At 39.4% G+C, this 21724-nt stretch overlaps 2 protein-coding genes across 3 annotated transcripts in view; both read left to right on the top strand.

Annotated features, from left to right (window-relative positions):
* The window catches only part of LOC147331305 (serine hydroxymethyltransferase, mitochondrial-like), a 30774-nt gene extending 23176 nt beyond the window's left edge, over positions 1-7598 (top strand). Inside the window, exons 7-12 of the mRNA XM_086293545.1 lie at positions 1380-1519; positions 1642-1804; positions 2012-2111; positions 5289-5444; positions 6076-6183; positions 6443-7598. Coding sequence (XP_086149671.1) covers positions 1380-1519; positions 1642-1804; positions 2012-2111; positions 5289-5444; positions 6076-6183; positions 6443-6570 — 795 coding nt within the window. The 3' untranslated portion in view covers positions 6571-7598. The remainder of the gene's footprint in view (positions 1-1379; positions 1520-1641; positions 1805-2011; positions 2112-5288; positions 5445-6075; positions 6184-6442) is intronic.
* Positions 7599-10072: 2474 nt separating this feature from the next.
* LOC147331304 (uncharacterized) lies at positions 10073-21561 on the top strand. Of its 2 annotated transcripts, XM_086293544.1 has the most exons (4): positions 10073-10246; positions 10543-10624; positions 21096-21265; positions 21345-21561. In XM_086293544.1, exons 1-4 carry the CDS (start codon positions 10168-10170, stop codon positions 21437-21439), a joined length of 426 nt encoding a protein of 141 aa, XP_086149670.1. In that variant the 5' UTR covers positions 10073-10167; the 3' UTR covers positions 21440-21561. The 2 variants fall into 2 exon arrangements, with proteins under 2 accessions (XP_086149670.1, XP_086149669.1); XM_086293543.1 differs by having other exon boundaries at positions 21096-21439.
* The last annotated feature ends 163 nt before the right edge of the window (positions 21562-21724 follow it).

Here is a 21724-nt window from a genome sequence, read left to right as displayed (position 1 = left end):
TGAAAGGTTGGAAACCTTTTGGGGGACCAGCACTGTATCTGTTGTTGCATTCGGAGTGTCCATTTCACAGTGCAGTATTATAAAAGGAGTCAGACACATGTGAGGTACAAGTATTAACGGCAGGCAACTTTTTGCTTTAACTACTGCCAAAGCAACCGTGCATAACTATGATCATTACTGCAATGAATGTTTGTTTATTTCCAAAGCCAATGCATACAGTATTTGGCATGCGCAGATTGCCTCTACATGTGCAGTAGATGCAAGGGCAGTACCAAAGCTTTGGTTCCCTCTCCTGCAGTTCAGAAGTGTTTCACTGAGTCCGAAAAATTTAGAACAGAGCCCAACATATTTCTGTCATATTTCATAGTGGCACATACATTGTTTTTGCTATCATGGTGCTCTCATGGTCCTTTGATATCACATCTAAAAAACACTCTTCTCTGACAGGACCAACCTACTATTAATTTGCGTTTAAATTTCGAGTTACTAAGTGCTTCCTTTGTAACATTCACACACGCATTCATACACCAATGGAGTATTCATACTCTGATCGTAGAAAACATGGAGGTTAGTATCTTGCCCAACTGGAGCAGACCTGGGATCGAACCACCAACCTTCCGGTTAGTAGGTGAAACTTTATTAGGTAAAACTTTGTTATTTTTGTTATTTTCACAGTAGAGGGTGTGCAAATATTAAGGGTATAACTATTGCACTGTGTATTAGATGGAGGAGTTGTAAAGTGAGACTGATTCCCTGTGTCTTTCAGTGGTGCATTTGGGTGATCTTAGTCTCTCACTTAACACTGCTCCTGTGACTGGTCAGCACAGATGAGTGGGCGGGAGGTATTGCCCAGCATTGTCCTTACTTTCAACAAAATTCGGCTCTCCGACACCACCTTAAGGGAGTCCAGCTCCATCCCCACAACATTATTGTCCTTTCAGATCAGTTTATTGAATTTGTTGGCATCTGCGACCCTCAACCTGCTGCCCCACCATGCAACAGCATAGAGGATGGCAGCAGCCACAACAGACATAGAAAATTCTGAGCATTTCTGACAGATCTTCAAAGACGTCAGCCGCCTCAGAAAATACAGACGACTCTGGCCCTTCTTGTAGAGCGCAGTGGTGTTTTTAACCCAATCCAGTTTATTGTCGGTGTGTACTCTCAGGTATTTATAGTTCTCCACAATTATCACATCGACCTCCAGTATTGAAACAGGGGTCACATGTTTCCTGATCCTCATAAAGTCCACAATCAATTCTTTGGTCTTTGTCATATTGATCTTGTATTGAAAAAAACTGGAACTTTCCTGCCACATGTGTATACATGTTGGTCTTAATTTTATAACTGTTCCCTCATCCTGCCTCTTTTTCTTCCAGCTGTGCACCAACATCAATGCCTACCTGCTTGCTGACATGGCTCATATTAGTGGCCTGGTGGCAGCCAAAGCCATCCCCTCGCCCTTTGAACATGCTGACCTGGTCACCTCCAACACGCACAAGTCCCTCCGTGGAGCAAGGTAAGGTCAAACTGTAAGAGACACGGGTGGGAACAAAAATCAAATTACTGAGAAGCAAACCTGGTTTGGTTTTTAGAGAATAGTAAAAGTGCTTCATCAGTAAAAGATTCTGTTCTGTCCAGGGCTGGTCTCATCTTCTATCGGAAGGGTGTTCGCTCAGTTGACAAAAAGGGAAAGGAAATCATGTACGACCTCGAGGACAGGGTCAACTTTTCCGTCTTCCCCTCCCTGCAGGGTGGACCTCATAACCATGCCATTGGTGCTGTAGCAGTGGCACTCAGACAGGTCTGCACAACCTTAAGAACATGTTGCATAAACTTCAGTCAGCAGAGGGGAAGTAATCTGTTCTGTCACAAGATGCATATAACATTAGTTTTTGTTAATAAAACTCTAGACATGATGCAGTTACATCATACAGTTTCTTGATGTCTGTATCTATTTTTGATAGCCAAATGATAAACTTACTGTATGGTTTTGGTTCTGTGTGTCCAGGCACAGTCTCCCCTGTTTAAGAAGTATGTTGACCAGGTGCTAAAGAATGCCAAGGCTATGGCTGCAGCTCTTCTCAGCAAAGGCTACACTCTGGTATCAGGTAATCTAGTGTGTATTTACTCAATTCTTTATTTTCCAAGTCACAGACTCAGCACAGAGCATTTAACACTGAAAATTCACATAAAATGTCCTGTAACAAAATGCAAATTACACAGCAAGAAAAAAAGCACAAATCCATTTAAATTCATGATGTGCAAATAGGCTAATGTTGCTGCGCCTGCCTTGTCAGTCAAGAAAATAAAATCAGATGAAAGTGGTCACTTTGCGGTTGTGAGCAAATGCTTGAATCTTGTACTGAATCCAATACGCTGGCCTCAGCTGTTTTTTGATGTATAGCCTTCAATTGATACTCTAAAAATACAGACTTGTCCTGTGCTTACTCTGCAGTGTGTACATACACCCTTCTTTAATCCCTTAGTAAATGTTTTAGCCAAATAACTGGAAAGAGTGAAAGACCGTACCAGTAAAACACAAATTCAGTGCTTTTACAAACCCTATATAAATGTTGGTTGACTTAGTTTCAACTGTTACACTGCAAAAACTCAAAATCTTACCAAGTATATTTGTCTTATTTCAAGTCAAAATATCTAATCACACTTAAAATAAGCCATAATCAGCTAAAGAGTAACGTTTCAGTGAGATATAGGAACTTGTTTTTAGACAGTGCATCTTGGATATCTTGTTAAGTGAAAAACTCTAGAAAACATATTGTTTTGAGTCATATCTCACACGAAACAAGCTTTTTTGGAATTTCATAAACGTTTTAAGCTGCTGTGTTATTTGTAAAAGATGTATCATCTTGTTTCAAGAAATAGACCTAACTTGAATCAGGACATCAAATCTACTTTATTGAGAACTGCAGGTTAATATCATGCCCAACATTGCATTATTATGAGTCTTAGTATCTTAAGCACAGTGTATTTATTTTTCTTACATACCAGTCAAACCATATCAATGTGACATTGAAAAGGAGGCAAAACACTGAAATTGTTTCCCTCACTGAACAGATTGCGCCAAAAGTAAAATAAAAAGTAAATAGAACAATTTTTTTGCCAGTCTTTAAAAACCTTATTTCAGCCCACATATTCACAAAAGACTCAAGAATAATGTTTGATGATGTCAGTTAGATCATACTTCGCTGGAATGTACTTGCTGTTATTAAAGTTTACATAGTGGTATGCTGTATAATCAACAAGATTTCCAGCATCCACAAAAATATTTGCCTGAGCTAGACAGGGAACTTCTACCTCATAAGCTAAATATTGATCATTCCACCCAACTGTAGAGAGAGGCTGGCATTCAAAACAATACACAGATGCATTTACAATATAGATGTTTTTAACAAGTGCAAACTCTGGAGCATCATTTATGACATCAGAAATAACCAAAGATTTTTCACATGAATGTATATTTCCATGTAGCATAATCCACTGTACAGAAACTACATGTTCAACTTGCTCAATGAAGTCTTTAATCTTGCCTTCTACATAATGAACATTTTTCACCTCTTTGGCTGGACCCATGTCGACTTCACTTGAAAAAATGGGATGTTTCTCATGCACGTTCTGACTACATTCATAAAGTTGGTTGTGCTTCACAAGAGATTTACAAATATTCTTAAAACTACTTTTCAGAGCCCACTGCTTGAAGAAACAATGTTTTGACTCAAAACGCATACACATATGCCTCACTGTAGGACCAAGAGCCTTAATCTGAGAAGGAAGATGCAGTAAATAATGCTGTTTAGGTATAATATTTTCATCTGGAAACAGTTGTTTGAAATGTTTTAAAGACAATTCCTGTCTGACTTTCCTGATTAAGTTCCCTTCAGGTGACAAACTATCACAGAGACCAATAATATCGTATCTTATAACGTTTGGATGACTCTTAAAACCTTTGTAAACTGGAAGTGGAATCTAATTAGTTAACATCTCCCAGTTGCATTTTCTCAGTACAAAGCTAGAATAAGTTCATACGATCTAATTACTAGGAGGTACACTGTACAACTACCTTCCATAGTCTCAGCTAATGGAGAGCGTCATTACCAAAGTGGGAAGAGGCCTAAAATGTTCTTGTTCCACCACAGGTTATAAATAATGCTGTCAGTTCCTAAATGTTGTCTAATTAGCAGCAATCTTCAGACATAATGTGTGCTTAAGAAAACAAACAAGCAAAAAAAAGAAAAAGAAAACGCAGTCCAGAACACGCTTGGCCTGTGATTTACTCTATCCCATTAATCTCCTCACTGTCATTCTCTTTGGGGGTGATTTTTGAGATTTATGTTGTAGAGTTCTCTATTTTAATGGTCAGCCATCTTGAAAATTGAACTCTGTACATTATGAACTTGTAAATGATAATTCCAGAGTAGTAGAATTACACACAGTTGCACATGGGCTACTCTGATAGATTTTCATAATGTTTAACTATTAAATGAAGTGCTGTGGAGAGCTGCCTTTGTATAGTTGATGTAAGGAGCACCAAGATAAAAAAGCATCAGTATAAAAGTCATCTTGTCCATAACCAACAAATTTGTGAACTAATGAGCAAATCCTGCAGCCCAGGCAAGGTAAACTAGCTGACAGGTTGTGTAATGACTTATCCATGTTTTTAAAGAAAGCAACATTATCAGGTACTTCCATTGATACTCTGAACACATAATTATCCACTCATGTCCCAAAATCAGCAATTTAGTGAGTCCTCACTTAAAAAAAAGAAAGAAAACAAAAGGAAAACAAAAAACTGCCTCACACAGTCATCCAGCAGCTCGGATTATTGTGGGTTTTTTGGTTTATTATGTCTAGAATAAAGATATTTATAATACCTTTGGTGGTTGTCACTATTATTGGTTAGACTTTTACGTGTCCTGCTTAAAAAAGTGCATTTTGACGGCCTGTATTCCAGGAACATGTGCATTTACTCTTGTGGAAGCTAACGGGGATCTAAATAAATGATCTATTTGTCTCCTTCACACTTAAATCTTATTAAATGAACAAAATCTAATTTGGCTTTTTTGGTTTCAGCGTTGTGAAATGTATAAATAGCATGAATCAGATAAGCACATAAAAGAGGAGAAAATGTCAAGCAGTACTCCTTCTTAAGCTAAATCTAATATCTGTGTTTCATACATTGGTGTGACAAGGTGCTGTGATCAAATGCTTCACAGCGAGGTTTGTGTGTCTACAAAACAACATGCTTCTGTCCTCATTAAAAATTCCAGGTGGGACCGACACCCACCTGGTCCTCGTGGACCTGCGGCCCAGGGGTGTTGACGGGGCTCGGACTGAGAGGTTACTTGAGCTTGCGTCAATCTCCACCAATAAGACTACCTGCCCTGGAGACAAGAGCGCCCTGGCGCCTGGTGGCCTCAGACTAGGTAAGAAGCAGCTTCACATCACACTGTGTTTGGCCGAACACACACCAGGGGTGTTGTGAAACCATGCGCTTCCCTGTATATTCATTTTGAATGTTAAAAGAAACCGATCAGTTGTCCAGCAATGTTATAAAGTTTTTTTTGTCAGATTTATTTTACATTCACCACCTTCTTCAATTAATCTGTGTTGCTTTTTTAAAAATGTAGTTCTGCATATGGAAATTAGTCAGCCACAAATTAAGCCACAAGCACTGAGCTGTTCATGATTAATTAAACTTGTTTGGCTTTTTAATCATCTTTCAGGAAGTTCAAGAGCTTCTCATCTACACTCCCTCATTTTTAGCATTATCTTAAGGCAATATTTCGTACCTGTAATCCAATGCACTGCACTTATTACTTTCTCTTTTGTCCTGCACTGTGGCAGCCATTAGTATTTGTGTAGTCGAATCTGTATAGATTAATTACTGACCTTTTAAGAAGCTCCAAGTCTATACAATTTTTAAAAACTATATGGCAAAATTAGCAGAAAAAAAGCAAGAACAAGAATTTAAAAAACGTAAAACTGGAAAAGTACAAAAGGAAGTATATAGTTCATAGTCTATTTCAACCTGAGTGATGTGTTCTTCTCTGTCAGGTGCTCCAGCCCTGACCTCGAGACAGTTCAAAGAAGCTGACTTTGTGCAAGTTGTCGAGTTCATGGATGAGGGTTTGAAGATTGCCTTGGATGTCACGAAAAAGACAGGTGAGCCTGCTGTGAGGAGGGGGGCAGATTAATCTGTAGCTCAGTGGATGCCTAAAACATGTTGAAATTCTTTTTACCAAAGCACAGTTTGAAACTGTTCATTATTAACTGTAATAGCATTAGTGAATTTATAAAGTCAAATATAGTGCACGGTCTTTAAAATTGCTGCATGAGAGAAGACAAAATGCCCAGTGGTAGTGAAACAGAGGAAGCTAAGAATAAACATCTGAGCATTTCTCTTTTCTGTTGTTGTTTGCAGGAAAGCTCCAGGACTTCAAGAACTTCCTTCTTCAGGACCCAGAAACGGTGGCTCGCATCGCAGATCTGCGCCACCGTGTTGAAGCTTTTGCCAGGCCCTTTCCCATGCCAGGGTTCTCCGACCATTAGCCCACTGTGGACTCACGGGTCTATCACAGCCAGATGGCAGAGAGCCGGCAGGGCAGAAGTGTGGATGGAGTGAAATGTGGCTGGAGCCTGTGAACTGAAATGGCTTCAATTCACTTTTTCAATCATATACGGGAAACAATTTTTATACTGCTTTGCAGTCACGAGTCATCTGTTTGGGTAGAAACATAGCTTCCATTTTGAGTTAAAGAAACAATCAAATGTGACAGATTTTCTAGAGCAGAACAACATATTTTCTATTGTGTGTGTGAAGATTTTCTTCTTCACATGATTTCTTAACAAAAGTGTGTGGAAGAAATAATTAGCAAAAGTCGGTGTCATAGTGTCTGTGATCTCAATGAAAAAGAAAAATCATACTGGATATGTTTACTCACAGTCACCTACTAACTGGAAGGTTGGTGTTTCGATCCCTATCTGCTCCAGTGTGCATGCCAAATATCTTTGGCTGGGCAGGCTTTTGCAAGATACGAACACCAAATTGCTCTCTATCAGAGTATGAATGCGTGTGAATGTTAAATAGAAAGAGCATAGAAAAAAAAAGTGCTATATAAGTTCCAGTCAGTTTACCATTTACCCTTTAATGTGTGTACCTGCTCTCATCACTGAAAAGCACAAGGCTAGTGACAATTCTGGTATTCTATGGCGAATGCTAAAAGGTGCCAGGTAATACGCACAGGGCGCACTGGAGGATGTCAGGCCCCAGCCACCTTCATGAAGTCTGTCTCTTAATCTTTGGTCAGAGACATTCACACTAGTGGCCTGCTGGAGGCCCTTTCTGTTCTCATGTGCTCATTCTGCTCCTCCACAGTGCACATGGTTTCAACAAATGCGAATAAACTGTCTACATCACAACTCAGTCAAAACATATTTTACTATAGTGTTCAGAAGTCTCTGATTTTTTTTTTTAACTGACAACTGCTGGTTTGAACCAATCTTTTTCATGTTTGTGTTCATTTTAGTAGTGCCATTCTAATAAACCCCAGTAATGAAAGTATGGTCTGTGTTGTGTAATTCTGTTATATTGTTATGTTTAACGTATTTGCAGAGGATTAAAACAGAAATCTTAAGCTTTGAAAAACTAATTTAGTCAAAATATATAGAAAAAAAATGTGAATGCATGCATCTATTTGATATTGACATAACATTGTTGGTGGCATTTACCTGGCAGAGTTTGCAGATGAAAGTTTCCTAAACAGTACAGATTTTCTACAGCTCCACTTACATGCATACTCATATAATTACACTTGAATTTTTTAATTTCATGATACCTCATTTCTGGTTTTCAAGAAGAAAACTTTTTACAAACCGTTTTACAAAAAAGTGTTGGTTTATAAAATAAGTATGAAAAAGTTTTTCCTTATAACATTTTTTTGCAGTTTGGTTGGTTTTCCACAAGTCAGCCTGTTACACTCACTGGCCATTTGGTTGGTACACCTCACAGTAATATTTCTTCAGGACAAACCATGAATTAAAAACTCATCTCATTTAATATGTGCATCTGTTCACTTGTTTTTTTGCCCCTCAAAGCTACGCTTATTTCAATCTCATAGCAAGGTGTCTCTGAAGGTGTGCCCGTCTCACCTTAACACTGATTGGAACAGGGTGACTGGTGGTTTGCGCATGGCCATTGTAGATAACATTCATGTCTTTGACAGTAAACTAAGGGAAACCAAGACAGCAGGCATGCTGCCACTGGCCCTGCTTTCACAGCTCTGAGATCAGTTACGATCTGCGCTTCCTTGCAAGCTCCAGCTAGCATTAGCAAGTAAATGAGTTTCTGTGATTTATCATTGTACCAGAAAGGTTTTCTCCTGTTAACCATCCTTGGTCAACATGTTGACCATGATATAGAGAAGATAGAGTTTGAAAAAGTTGTACTTCATTGTCAGTACATTAACAATCAAAACTCAGAGAACTGCCGTTCACTGTTCAAGGTTCAAGGTTCTTTATTTGTCACATGCATAGTTATACAAGTATAACACACAGTGAAATGTAGCCTTTTTTTTTTTTTTTTGAGGTATTTGGATATTAGGGCTGGGCGATATGGCCTAAAATCCATATCATGGTATAATTTGAAGCACGAGCGGTAACGATATATATCGCGATATATTCTTTTCTTCTGTATAACATATTTTCCACACTATAAGGCACACTTAAAATCCTTTAATTTTCTCAAAAATCGAGAGTGTGCCTTATGTATGAATTCTGGTTGTGCTTACTGACCTCGAACCGATCTTGGCGTGCAAAAATCTGTTAAAAATGTTTTAGTACAACTTTGGTAAGCCGCACTGCTTGATGGATTGTCAGAGCATTACGGCTGCTGTGGTGAGGAGCTTCGCGGAGTAATCTGGGTCCAAAACTCCATCGACTTCAGGTCCCAAAGTCAAACGAACACTGAGAGTTAAAAACGGTCTAAATTATTTCATCTTTAATAAAATCATCAGCGTTGCTGCTTTACCAGGTGCAACAATTAAGTTTAACATCCATGAAAACAGAAGTTATTAAATTTAACGGAGTTACAAGTTAACAGGAAGTTAGCTCGCTAGTTTCCACCTAAACATGACATACCATGTTCTGAGAGATTTTTGAAACTAATTAAAACGTACAGCTCTGCTACCACTTCCAACATAAATGAAGACAGACAACTAAACAGCAGTGGCGTTTGCAGGGTTAATGAAGTTGGACTACCTGGTATATAATGTTGTGCTACGTGATTGCTAGCAACACAGCTATGTTAGCATAACATTAGCACAGTGAAGCTGGAGGATGAACGCCAACTTTTTTTCCACTCGATGATAAAAGTTAACGTGAGGGATTCTGGTGGTTAGGGACAAATGCAATCGCATAGCAGGATGCTATACACGGGGCAAACTTCAGTCAGGAGAACAACTGAGATTATTCATCCACAATAAGAGGTTAGTTATTAATATACTGCAACAATATGGGAATAGAAGAGCTGAGAGAGAATTCAATATTAATGAATCAATGTTATAGAAGTGGAGGAAGCGCAGTTTTTGGCTTTCCCCATATTTCAAAAGTGCTTCATCTCTGTTAACATCTGTTCACCGGCATAATTTGATTGTAGCCGCTGCGATGCTTTCGACCAAAACAGGCGCAGCTTGATGACATCATCAACATGCGCTATCGCGATAGATCAAAATCTCTATCGTTGGTCAAATTTATATCCTGTCTATCGTATATCGTTTATATCGCCCACCCCTACTGGATATATTTCTTTTAAATCCCAGATATGGTTGTGTTAGAAAATCAGAGTAGATCAGTTGTTCCCAAAACACTCAGTCCGGCCCTTCTGGAACAAACAACCACATTCAAAGTCAGCTTGGTCAGAACGGCAGCAGATTATCTTGACCATGTCAACGTGCCTAAATAATAATGGATACTTTATTGATCCCCATGGGGAAATTACTTGTTTTTTCTCTGCATTTGACCCATTCACTCAGTGAAGCAGTGGGCAGCCCACTAAACAGGCGCCCGGGGAGCAGTGTGTAGGGACGGTACCTTGCTCAGGGGTACCTCAGGGTAGCCGTTAAGTGGATTCGAACCGCCGACCTTCCGATCATGGGGCGACCACTTTACCTACTGAGCTATCCCTGCCCCAATACAATCGTTGCTGCCAAGAAAATGTTTGCACTAGCAGGTGAGTCTATCATAGTGGCTGGAAAATGAACTGCAATTTGCTAAAAGGACATTTTTAGAGCTGGTTCCTTCATGTGGCACACTGCCCGTGCCTCAATGCTCTTTTTTTTTATACTTAAATTGTTATGCCCCGCCCACCGTTCGGCTGTTCTCTTACCTGCTGACTGCTTAACAGTGGGTGTGAATACCTGGCACTCATTTACCATGAAAGTAAGCAAACTTGCTAAAAGTTGTTTTTGGTTTTATAATAGTTACTTTCATAAACATAAATACTTTTCCTTTGCTCGTTTCCAATAGGAAGAGTTGCACCGGACAACTCACGCCTTTCCCACTCTACGAAAAAGGTTCATCTGCTAATGTCAGTTGGCTGCATCCACAGGTAGGTTTTTGTTTGCTGCTTGTGCTAATATGTCCAACAGAGGCTGAAGTCTTCTCTCTATTTACTGCTACTGCCTTATATTGTAACATCTAACCACTGCATGCAATAGAATCCATCTATTTTTTTAAACGTTTGCATGAGGTTGTTTTCTCTTGCTGAGCTGTTTGTATGACGATACCAGTTGGCTAATTTGCATAAAGTAGAATGGCATTTGGGACTATTTGTCACGATCCTGGGTCTTATGACCCAGTGTTTTGAGTTTTAGTTCATTTTGATGTTTTAGTTTATGTAAGCCCTTCAGGTTCCTAAGTTCATTTGTTATCATGCTTAAGTGTTTCTAGTTCTTATTATTTTCCCCTCGTGTTTCCAACTATGGTAAATCTCCCCTGCTCTTCATGTGTTTCATGTCTGTGTCTTACATTGTGAAGTTCGGGTTGTCATGTCTACGTCTCATTATGTTTCCTGTTTTATTGTGAAGAGGTCTGGTGTTTCTGTGTTCATCGTGTTCAGTTTTACTCTTCCCCTGTGGCGTTGTTATGTTCATGTTGATCTACTGTGCCTTTCTGTTCCATGTTTCAGGTCCCTATGTTCTGTCTCCCCCAGTCTGTTAAGTTCACATGTCTTGAGTTCCGTCAGTGTGTTTCCTGTTTTACTTTCACAGTCTGTTCTATGTTAATGTTTCTAGTTTTGCTCCCCTTGCCTCGTCCTGCTTAATTACTCTCAGCTATGCTCTCCTCCTGTGGCTCATTCCCCCTCGTTATCCCTCAGTGTATTTAAGCCCCATGTTTCTCTTTGTCAGTGTTGCGTCCTCCCTCATAGCTGTGTGATTTTTCCCTGTGGCTCCTTGTGCTTTAGTTTTCCCAGTTTAGTTTATTTTGTATTGTTTTTCGTGTCCCACTTCACGCCAGCAATAAAGCTGTGTTTTTTGAGTTTACCTTTTGACTCTGTGAGTTTGCGTTTGGGTCCTACTCTTGCCTGCACACAGCCGTATTGTGACACTATTTTTGTGCCAGTGTTGGGCTGAGTTGTTTAGCATTTCCCTGTAGACAGGGTGCTGTTGTTTTGGAGGTTTCCTATAGGCTTGCTATCAGTGTCAGAAAATATTGGCATTGAAAAGTGAATATTAAATGCAAACATTCACATATTTCACTTAATTTCAGGAGTAGGACAAGAAAAAATATTTCAGTGGAACCAGTGTTCATTCAGCCTTTGCCACTGTCCACTGTTAGGTTATCAGCTGTTTTGTGTTGATTATTCATGTCATATCTATGAAGACATTTTTATTGTCATTTTAATTAAATTAATAAGAACACCTGTGGCAGTGTTTAGATGTGTCTGAATCTTTTCGGAGCTGTGGACTGGTCCTTGTGCAGCGAGTCATCACAGACCATTTGACCTCAGCAGGATTTACAGAGATGCATTAAAGCTGGCGCCGGGATTGTATTTTTGTGGAGGAGTCTTTTGTTTGCGTGAACATGTGTTGTGCCAGGTTCCTGCTTGCAGGACTGATCAAGTCAGAGTCCCTGATATTTCAGCTATGCATGTTATGTGATTTGTAGATATGCATATTAAATCTGTGGATTTACATGTCTGAGCATGAGGTGGCACATTCAAGTTGGTTTCAATGCGTAACAAGAAACACTTCTTTAAATTCACTCGTGTAAAATGTGTCATGGTTTCTGGGTCTTGAACCCAAGGCTTTGTGTTTCTCTGTGGATTTAGTGAATCCTTGTGGTTTTGAGGGTCACTTGTTTTAATTTGGCTCTTTTGCAATTTTAGTCAGGCTTCTATATTTCTTTGCCATTTATTATATCCTCTGTTTGTATTCTAGTTTATCTTTTTGGTTATGCAATATTTAGTTATCGTCTTTTGTGATCCCTTTCTGTGTTCCCAGTCATGCCCCCCTTTCTGTCTGGTCTCTCTGTCTCCTGTTTGCATGGTTGTCTGGTTTCCTCTTTCATTCTGTTACTTCTATCTGGTCACTGTGCTTGTTTATCATCTGTATCAAGTTCATAAGTCTTAGTCTGGGTCTCAGGGTATGTGTTAGTTCCTGTTTTATTTTGATAGTCCTGTGTTTCATGTACTTCGTTCTGAGTTTTAGCTTCTCTGCTTAGTTGATTGACGTGATTTGTTACAGCTGTGTCCCCCCCCATATATTACCTGGTGTGTATTTATTTTAGAAGTCTCTGCTGTTCTTCCCATGGTAGTGTATTCCATTGCCCTGTTTTTCTCTAAGTTGTTCCTCAGATGCTTTTGGGGGTTTTTTCCTTTGGAATACCAGCACAAAAATGGTAAAAATGGCCTGTATTTGTATAGCGCTTTACTAGTCCCTAAGGACCCCAAAGCGCTTTACACATCCATTCATCATCTTGAGCCACGATTGGCCCACAAAAACTGTGATCTTGTTGAATCGTGCATTAGGATCCACACTACTGAACCATGACAAAATAGAATTGACTAAGGGTACATTTATGTCATACTTTCCTTTACTTTGAATTTAAACGATAACAGCTTATGTGCATTGTTGAATATGTAAGTTAAATATGTAAGTTAAACAATTTGAAATGGGTTTTTTTGGAAAATCTGAACATTTTTTTTGTGTATCAGCCAGCCACGACAATAAAACCAGTGAGAGGTGAAAAAGTAGCATTGATTATTTTGTGATAACGACGTGTCTTTAGAGGTGGGATAATGAATAAAGCTTTGTTTGGGTTTTTTCAGTCTAAGATGGCTGCAAGAGGCTCTGGGTTTGCCGTTCAGGTGGGAAACCTTTTTTCCTGGCATTTATGCTGATACATGTTCATGTTGCTCTTCACAAGTCTTGGCAAGTCTATGCCATGCCAGCAAGTTATTTTTGAAGCAGAAAGCTGACCTGCCAAATATTAGGCAGGTGCTTTTAACAAGCAGACTGATTTGTAGGAATCATGAAAAGCAAATTGCGCCTGTACCTTACTTGTCTCCAGATGATGTGTGTGACAAAATATGACTATAGTAATGTACTGTCAGTTTCTAGTGCTCAGAGTAGAAAAGCAGTATAGAAACATTGTACTTACAGGAACTGCTCCAACATGGAAGCCCATGACACAAAGCTCAGAGTACAGAGGTTTTGTGTTGAGGTTAACGCTAGACGTTTGGGGGTCTGCAGTTAATGAGACAGCAGAGTGTTGGTCACTTTTGCCGGAGTACTCAGAAAACCTTAATCTGCCAATTTATGGGGTCTCGAATTCAATGAGTGACAGTAATTCATACCTGCAGTTATAAATATATTCAGGTATAGTTTGGGAATATTAATTTTGTTGGTATCCACTCAGGTGGTCTTCATTCTGTGGTCATGGTATTTTTCTTCTATGAGTTTGTTATTACTTAATGCCTACAAAGCCGAGGTTACCTGCTGTGCATTACAGCTACATAAAGAGTGATGTGTGTGACTACTGACACCAGTAACTATTCTTCTGCAACCAAAATTTAACTCAGTTTTACATCAGAAAATACTGAAAACAACACTGCACACCTGCATAGTAGGTTTTGGAAACTGCTTTACACATGCACACGCGCGCACACGCACATACAAACAACTTGGTGAGAAACCTTTCAGTCAGCACTAATGGTTCCGTCCTTAAAAAAAAAGTATTTGTTTTTTGTTGGACGTCTTACGTAACGCAGCTTGCTCTTAATCCCTTGCAGGAGTTACCACAATATTTTCATTGTTCCGTTCTGTAGAAGCACAGCAGATGAGTTATATGTTTTACCAGCAGAACAGATCATAAAATCACTCTGTAAAAGGAATGGGTTCACAAGCAAGAAAAAGTGCAATGAAAAAGTACTCTTCAGTTGTAATTGTCATAATCGTACACAGTATTACCCATCTGGTACATTTCCTCATAATGCCGGTCATATATCATAGCCTTAAAACTCCCTCTGATCTGCCCTCTGCTGTAAAAACAGAAGCAAACACACACTGAGACACACATACACACACACACACCGAGACACGCACACAGTTTAAAATGAAAGGATGATAAAATTTAATTCCCTTGGTAGCTGATCTGACAATAAATCATGTCCTTTTAATGAGGAGAGGGATAAATGACAGTGTCAGCAATTAATTAGAAATGCATCTTCAGCCTGTCATGTCTGTGGAGCTGTGTGTGTGTGCGTGCGTGCATGCGTGTGTGTGTGTGTGTGTGAGAGAGAGAGAGAGACGGTATGAGTGTGCCTCACAGTATGCATGAATGTACCTTTGTCACTTCAACACCTGTCATGATTAAACCTGGCAGAAGTTGATACGACCATAAAATGATCTAAATATAAACAGGAGGAGCTGTCTGTCTGTCTGGATGTAACCATGTTACAAGTCATATTTATACATCCAAGCCACACTAATGCGTTGTAATTATTCCATGAGTGCTTCTCATAGTGTCAGTGGCATCACATCAGAGCACATGGATGATGCTGGTCTGTACAGTAATCCTAATCCGGCTCCTAATCCTTTCATGCTACCTCAAATGCTGCTGCTGCTAGTGCTGATAATCATAGTCAAACGTGACCCTTTATCGAATCCCCTGCACCAACAATGCACAACCTAACAAAGTCCTGCATAGCATGGAGTTTATCTTTCTGCCAGCTGTACCTAACAAACGTGAAACACAGATTTAGACATGAGTGGAAACAACCTGTCGTCATATCAGACACCCCTTTTTAAAGTAACCTGAGACAACTTTTTTTGATCAGTGCTACGAGTAACAATTACAAGAGAATCATAGCTACAGGTCATCTCTGCTTTTTTTTTTTTCTTCCTTTGTGTTTTTGTTTTTTTTTGTTTTTTTTTTGTTTTTTTACAGATGGCATCATATCAACCAGCTCCTGCTCTACTGAGTCCTTCTCTGCTATTTTCCTGATCTCTTATAAAGAGATAAACTTACAAAGTTTGCTGTTTCAGTGATAGTTGTATATCATATTATATCACTTCAAACAGAGGTGATCCAGTAATGCTGCACTAATGAATTAGACTAACTATTCACTTTAGCTAAAGTTATTAAGTTAGCTAAAGAGTTGGGATGCTGTGTAAGACATAAATAAAGCTAAAATACAAAGGTTTGGACACCGTTTTGCATGTTTCCCTACTGTAGGGGTCTCTGCAAGCATACAGGGCTCTGAGAGGGTCCAAGATGACAACTTTGGAATTCTACTAGAAACAGTTGATCATATTTGTTTGTCAAAGATGAATTCAGGGGAAACTACGCAAAATTAGCATTTTTAGCTAACAGCTACAATAAGCATAAAAGTTACTGTGCGGTATCATTTGTTAACATGACGCTTGTTCTTATACATGTAATACATTTATTACCAACTTGAGAGTTTATCCGCTGGTCATTCGACATGACGAATGACTTCTGAAGTCTTAATTCAGCTCAAGACACTGTAGATTCCCGTCAGTAACACTTTCGGTCCTCTAGTAAAACGTAGTTCTATTAATCTGCGCTCATTACTCTTGAACCGGAACCGGATGTAAGTCCCAAAAAACTGAATTTTGGAACTACGTTTGAAACTGAATGGTGAGAAGTGAATCTGAAATTATTTGAGAGCTAAATTTTTAAAGGATGAAATACAGTTTCAAAGCAAATGAATTCATTTTCAAAAATAAAATTCAATTTCAATTTAGTGATGATCATTTTCAAACCAATAAATTGAATTTCAAATTAGGCTAATTCGTATTCAGTTTTTTAAAAGCACTTATTCAAGTTACAATTCAGATTCAATCCAAGCAATTCAAATTTAACTTTTTCAAATTCAGTTTCTGATGGCACAAATTTCTGCTCATACATATGAGTTTGGCCCCAAGCTAAATGGAATAAAAGTTGATTCCTTTGAGCTAATTCGAGGCCTTAGGTAATTAGGTTTGGCCCTTCAGGGTGTTTCAAGGATTAGGCCATCAGGGCCCCTAGACTTTGGTACAGCATACCAAAGGAAATGAAGCTGCATAATCATTGACTTCCTTCAAATCACTTCTTAAAGTACATTTTTATACGCTTTGTGATCTGTTTTTCTTTTTGACTTCTGCTGTGTCCACTTACAAATGATAGTCATATGATATAGTAACAACATAAAAAAAACAACTTATACAGTTGTTAACCTATAGCCAATTATAATAATGGGTCATTCCATATTAGTTAGTACAACCTACTAAAGGTATGTCATTGAAGTGTTTTAGGCCAAACTGTGACTTTAGGACTATGGAATTTCAAAAGTGTAATTGAAATTCTGCATAAAATTGTGGGAGCTTGAATTTGCTTGAAAATTTGACAGTACAGCCTACACTAGAATTTTTGAAAAGCTGTTGAAATGTGTAGCACAGATTACCATATATGACGTGTACCCAGTACCATAAAATGGTACTTTGAGACCGTTCATCTGATTTGAATATTACAAAGACATTAACCTAGGAAATTGGTGGGGGGGAAAGAGTATCCTGCAAAAACATTGTAATTAAAAAAAATTGCATCTAACAACTTAAATTTCACTTTCATTGATAGATTTGGTGTCTGGTAGTATCAGAACTTATGAAAGTGTTCTGTGTCACTTTCCCAATATGAATATTTGAGTTATTTATATTTTTGTTTACAGGCAATAACAAAAGCCTCCATCTCAGTCGTTGGCCACCCAGCTGGCCTCCTGATTGGCTTCACCTCAGGAAATTGTCCTCCTGACTTACCAGTCTTTCTGTTTGTTTGGACTTGGACTCATTGTTCTGTTTTTTGGTTCTGTTCTACGTTCCATCTGTGGTCTGTCCCCACATTATCCTGTGTGTGTATATTTTGTCTCATCTTTCCCTTGCCCTTTGTCGCATTGTCCCTCTAGGTTGCGTCGCTCTTGCCCTGTTCTCTGTGAGTTCCAGGTTCCCTTGTGTGAACCTAGTTCATAAGTTCCTTCTTCCTGCCTTGTCCAGATTATTTTGTAATATGTATTTTGGACTTGGCTAAATTATATATGCACTTGTACTATGGTGACCCTGAGAGGCTAAATGTACTGCAATATACAGGAAGCAAAAACACAACAGAAATAGAAAAAACCCACAAAAGTTAAAGAACCTTCTGCTTCTTATAAGCGTGTCTCAGGGCAATCCTTTGCATTTTTTTGATTTTTGTCACTTCCACACTGGTCCATCACATTATTGTGTCCGTAGAAGCACTTCTGTTGTGTTTTGTGAGCCTTTTTTCTACTTTTGTTGTTTTATTCAGCATCTTTTATGTATTTTGATTTGCTAGTGCGTTCTTAATTTGCAGTCTGTTTGACCTCTCAGATCTACCATAAAGTAACAGTCTTTTGCTGCAGAAATAATAAAACACCACAAGAGATGAAATGCATTTACTATAATTTTATTTCACTATCTTACTGTACATCAAAGCATCAAGATCAACGAAATCAGAGATGGTCAAGCTGTAAGCATTTGGTCAATTGACACTGAATGACCCTGATGACAATACAGTGAGTGCACTGAATTGGTGCTCTATTAATTAAGAGTAAAACTGTGTTATTTTTTTCAGAAAACAGATACAAAGGATCAGTTGAGCTAGTCTAAAAAGCAAGGCAGAGAGTTATTGTCTATGACTTCCTCTTCATGTAACCTCTGTTCGTGTGTCCGTGTGGCAGTGAGTGCTCTCTAAGTGAGCCAGTTACACTTGATTTACACACAGATTTTCTCCTTTTTACCTTGACCTTAAATAAACAAATATTTTCCCACACCTGCAGCAGGGAGCCAGTAATTGAAACCTGTTTTTGTTTTTGTTTTCACCCTTACCGCAGTGGAAGCTGTTCTCATTCCTAAAGTGAAGAGGGATTCAAGGAGCCAGACTGCCAATGCAGCATAATTCTTTGTCCTGCTTTTCACACAGTGGGAGCTATTCTCATACACCACATTATAAAGTTGCTGCTGGCATATTCAGAGTTTCATATAGAGCGGATGTTACCTGTGCATTGTTGTATTTTTGGTGGGATGTGCCATTTTCTGCTTTTTCTTTTCAGCTTTGTTCACAAGCAGCTCGACTGTGTTGTGGTTTTGTGATGTTATAAAGGTCAGCTCTGCACACTTCTCAATAACGCATCATTGTAGGCGATGTTCTTATAACATATGAAAGACTGGAATACAAAATCATGTGTATATATCACCAGCTGATGCGTGTGAATAAAATGCTTAAAGGTTTAACTGTATTGGTTCCTTTACATTAAAATAAAATCCTGTTTTTGTTGATTTTTGCAGGGAAGCTTTCTTTGCCTTTAGACAAAATTATTTCAAAACATTGTGTCTCTATAAACACTTACAGTTTATTTAATAATACTCGATCTTACTGGTATTGTTTTGTGAAGTTGATAAATACAACTTTTTTCTCCTTCTATTTACTGATGATAGTCATATGAAAACTCAGTATAGGCTGTATAAAAACTCTGTATAAATTCATCAGTCACAACATTAAAGTCAATGACACCTGGAAATAAACATTCAGTTCTTGAAGTGGATCTTCATCTGTATCTGTGCAGCTCTGATTAGAGCAATCAGAACATCTTATTGAGGTTTCAAGTGGTGTTTTTTGTTTGCATGTGGGTAGGGCTGGGCGATATGGCCTAAAATCCATATTGCAATGTAATTTGAAGCATGTGCAGTAACAATATATATTGTGATATATTCAGGGATAGCTCAGTAGGTAAAGTGGTCGCCCCATGATCGGAAGGTCGGCGGTTCGAATCCACTTAACGGCTACCCTGAGGTACCCCTGAGCAAGGTACCGTCCCTACACACTGCTCCCCGGGCGCCTGCTTAGTGGGCTGCCCACTGCTTCACTGAGTGAATGGGTCAAATGCAGAGAAAAACAAGTAATTTCCCCATGGGGATCAATAAAGTATCCATTATTATTATTATTATTTTCTTCTGTAAACCGTATTTTTCACACCATAAGGCGCACTTAAAATTCTTTGATTTTCTCAAAGATCGACAGTGCACCTTATAATTTGGTGCACCTTATGCTAAAAAAAATCTGTCAAATCTTTTAGTACAACTTTGGTACGCTACGAATGGCTGCACCGCTTGATGGGGTTTCGGATCATTATGGCTACCGTAGTCAGGAGCCTCGGGAAGTAATCTGGGTCCAAAACTCCATTTGCTTCAGCTCCCAAAGTCTAACGAACACTGTGGCATCACTGAGAGTTAAAAACTGTCTAAATTCTTTAATCTTTAATAAAATGGTCAGCTTTGCTGCTTTACAAGATGTAACAATTAAGTTTAACATCCAGGCATCCAAAGTTAGCAGGAAGTTAGCTTGCTAGCTTCCACCTAAACATGATATAGCATGTTCTGACTGAGAGATTTCTGAAAAAATTAAAACAGCTAACATTCAACTGCAGGTGCATATGACCGACGTCGCAACAGTCTTCCAAAACAGGCGCAGTTTGATGACACCATCAACATATTTTCACATTTTACGAGGACTGCTGGGTGGAGACAATATGATACTTGTTATAAAGTTGGATGCATTCGAGTATTGGTAAAGATCTCTGCTATAAAAAGGTCTGTCTGTAGTTAAATTTAATAAAAATCGGAATTACATAACCCATTTAATTTTAATCTAATTTATATCCTTTTTCTATTCACCTTTTGGCCATTTTTTTTTTAGAAACTAAAAAAAGTAGAAATGCAGCATTTAAACTGACAACCTGTTCCTTTATGAAAGGTCATGAGGGAGAGGCGTTAAAGACAAACATTGGTTTTCTCTTTGATTTTTACATCACTCCAGCTCTGGGAGAAAACATGAAAGGCCTCTCTATCTCTGCTAGATCAGTGGATCTGCCCAGGGCCTCGCAACAACTGCCACATTACCCTCCACCACCACCACCGATGCCTCCTGTTTTGCGGCATGTCCTATTTACTTATTTATTTGTCCCTTCTCCACCCACAACTTACTTCTTATCTCAGCCATTAAAATTAATCCTCTTCTAAAAATATCTGCTCAGAGACGATTTAATCGAGGAGGAGATGGTCTTCATAAGTCTGTCTCATTCTGCTTCGCTGATGAGAGCTCTCACATCAACTTATGTAATGGAAAAGCAGCACTACCTGTGTTTGTGAAGCAGAGATCTTAATCACACGCTGCCATAGTTCATTGCCTTCTGAAGTCTGATTGGGGCTGCATGTCTGCATTCATGTTTGCAGTTATGGAAAAGGATTGCCTGGGTTTGTTGACACGGTGTCATGGTCTGGGTGGGCACCTGCAGGTCTCCGACAGTGGCCCCTCCTCCTTTGGGCGGAGTTCGGTTGCTCCTCCCTGGCTGACCACCTGTGAGCAATCATGCCAGCAGTATATCAGACCTGCGCTCTCAACCATTCATCGCCTGAGTATCTGCTATCCCCATGTCAGTCGAGTGGAGCATCATAACTCTGTCAGACGCTGTGTGATGTCTTACTTGTTTTTCTTGTCCTCAGAGGTAGCACCTGGAGTGGAGATCTTGTCTCCCTCACTCCCGCCTTCCTGGACCTGGGCCGCCTGCTGCTAACACGACGTGGCCTGCCGGCCCACCACTCACTTGCCTGCCTCCCCACGCTTCGACCGCTTCCGGGCTTCCGCCCCACCTGTCACCTCCACCTGAAACCAAGTAAGGCAACTCAATTCAACTGTGGAGGATCGTTGATTGTCTGCTGGATCCCACTGACCGTGATCTCCTCTTATTCCAGTGCCCCGGCCCCTGCCTAGTCCTGTTTCTACCTCCCCGCTGCCTCTGCTGTTCAGCCGTCTCCTAGAGGTGTCTAGGTCGCCCTCTTTATCGTAAATAATCCTACGCGCCACGAGTGTGGTGGCGCCGCTTTGCTTTTGCTTTTGTTTGCCTGTGGGCGGAAATAAATCATTTGTTCCCTACCGTCTCGCTTCCGGGTTGGTTTCTGCACCTGTGTCCATCTTTGTTCCCTCGTGCCGCTGGGCCGTGACACACTGAGTTTTGAAGCCGTATGAATATACTAATTCAGCTCTATAGTCCTCCTTAAATAGCAGTGTTGCCTTGACTTCTGTTGAGTTTAGAAAATAGCTAAAAAGCAGTCAAGGAAAGCGTATTATTAGA

The sequence above is a fragment of the Aulonocara sp. 'chitande type north' Nkhata Bay genome, linkage group LG5 (assembly GCF_057382095.1).
Source record: "Aulonocara sp. 'chitande type north' Nkhata Bay isolate Kocher_YH1m ecotype deep benthic linkage group LG5, A_spYH_male_GT1.1, whole genome shotgun sequence".
In the NCBI taxonomy this organism is placed as follows: Eukaryota; Metazoa; Chordata; class Actinopteri; order Cichliformes; family Cichlidae; genus Aulonocara; species Aulonocara sp. 'chitande type north' Nkhata Bay.
Note: the sequence above shows the minus strand (reverse complement) of the source record. Positions and strands in the feature narration are given on the sequence as shown.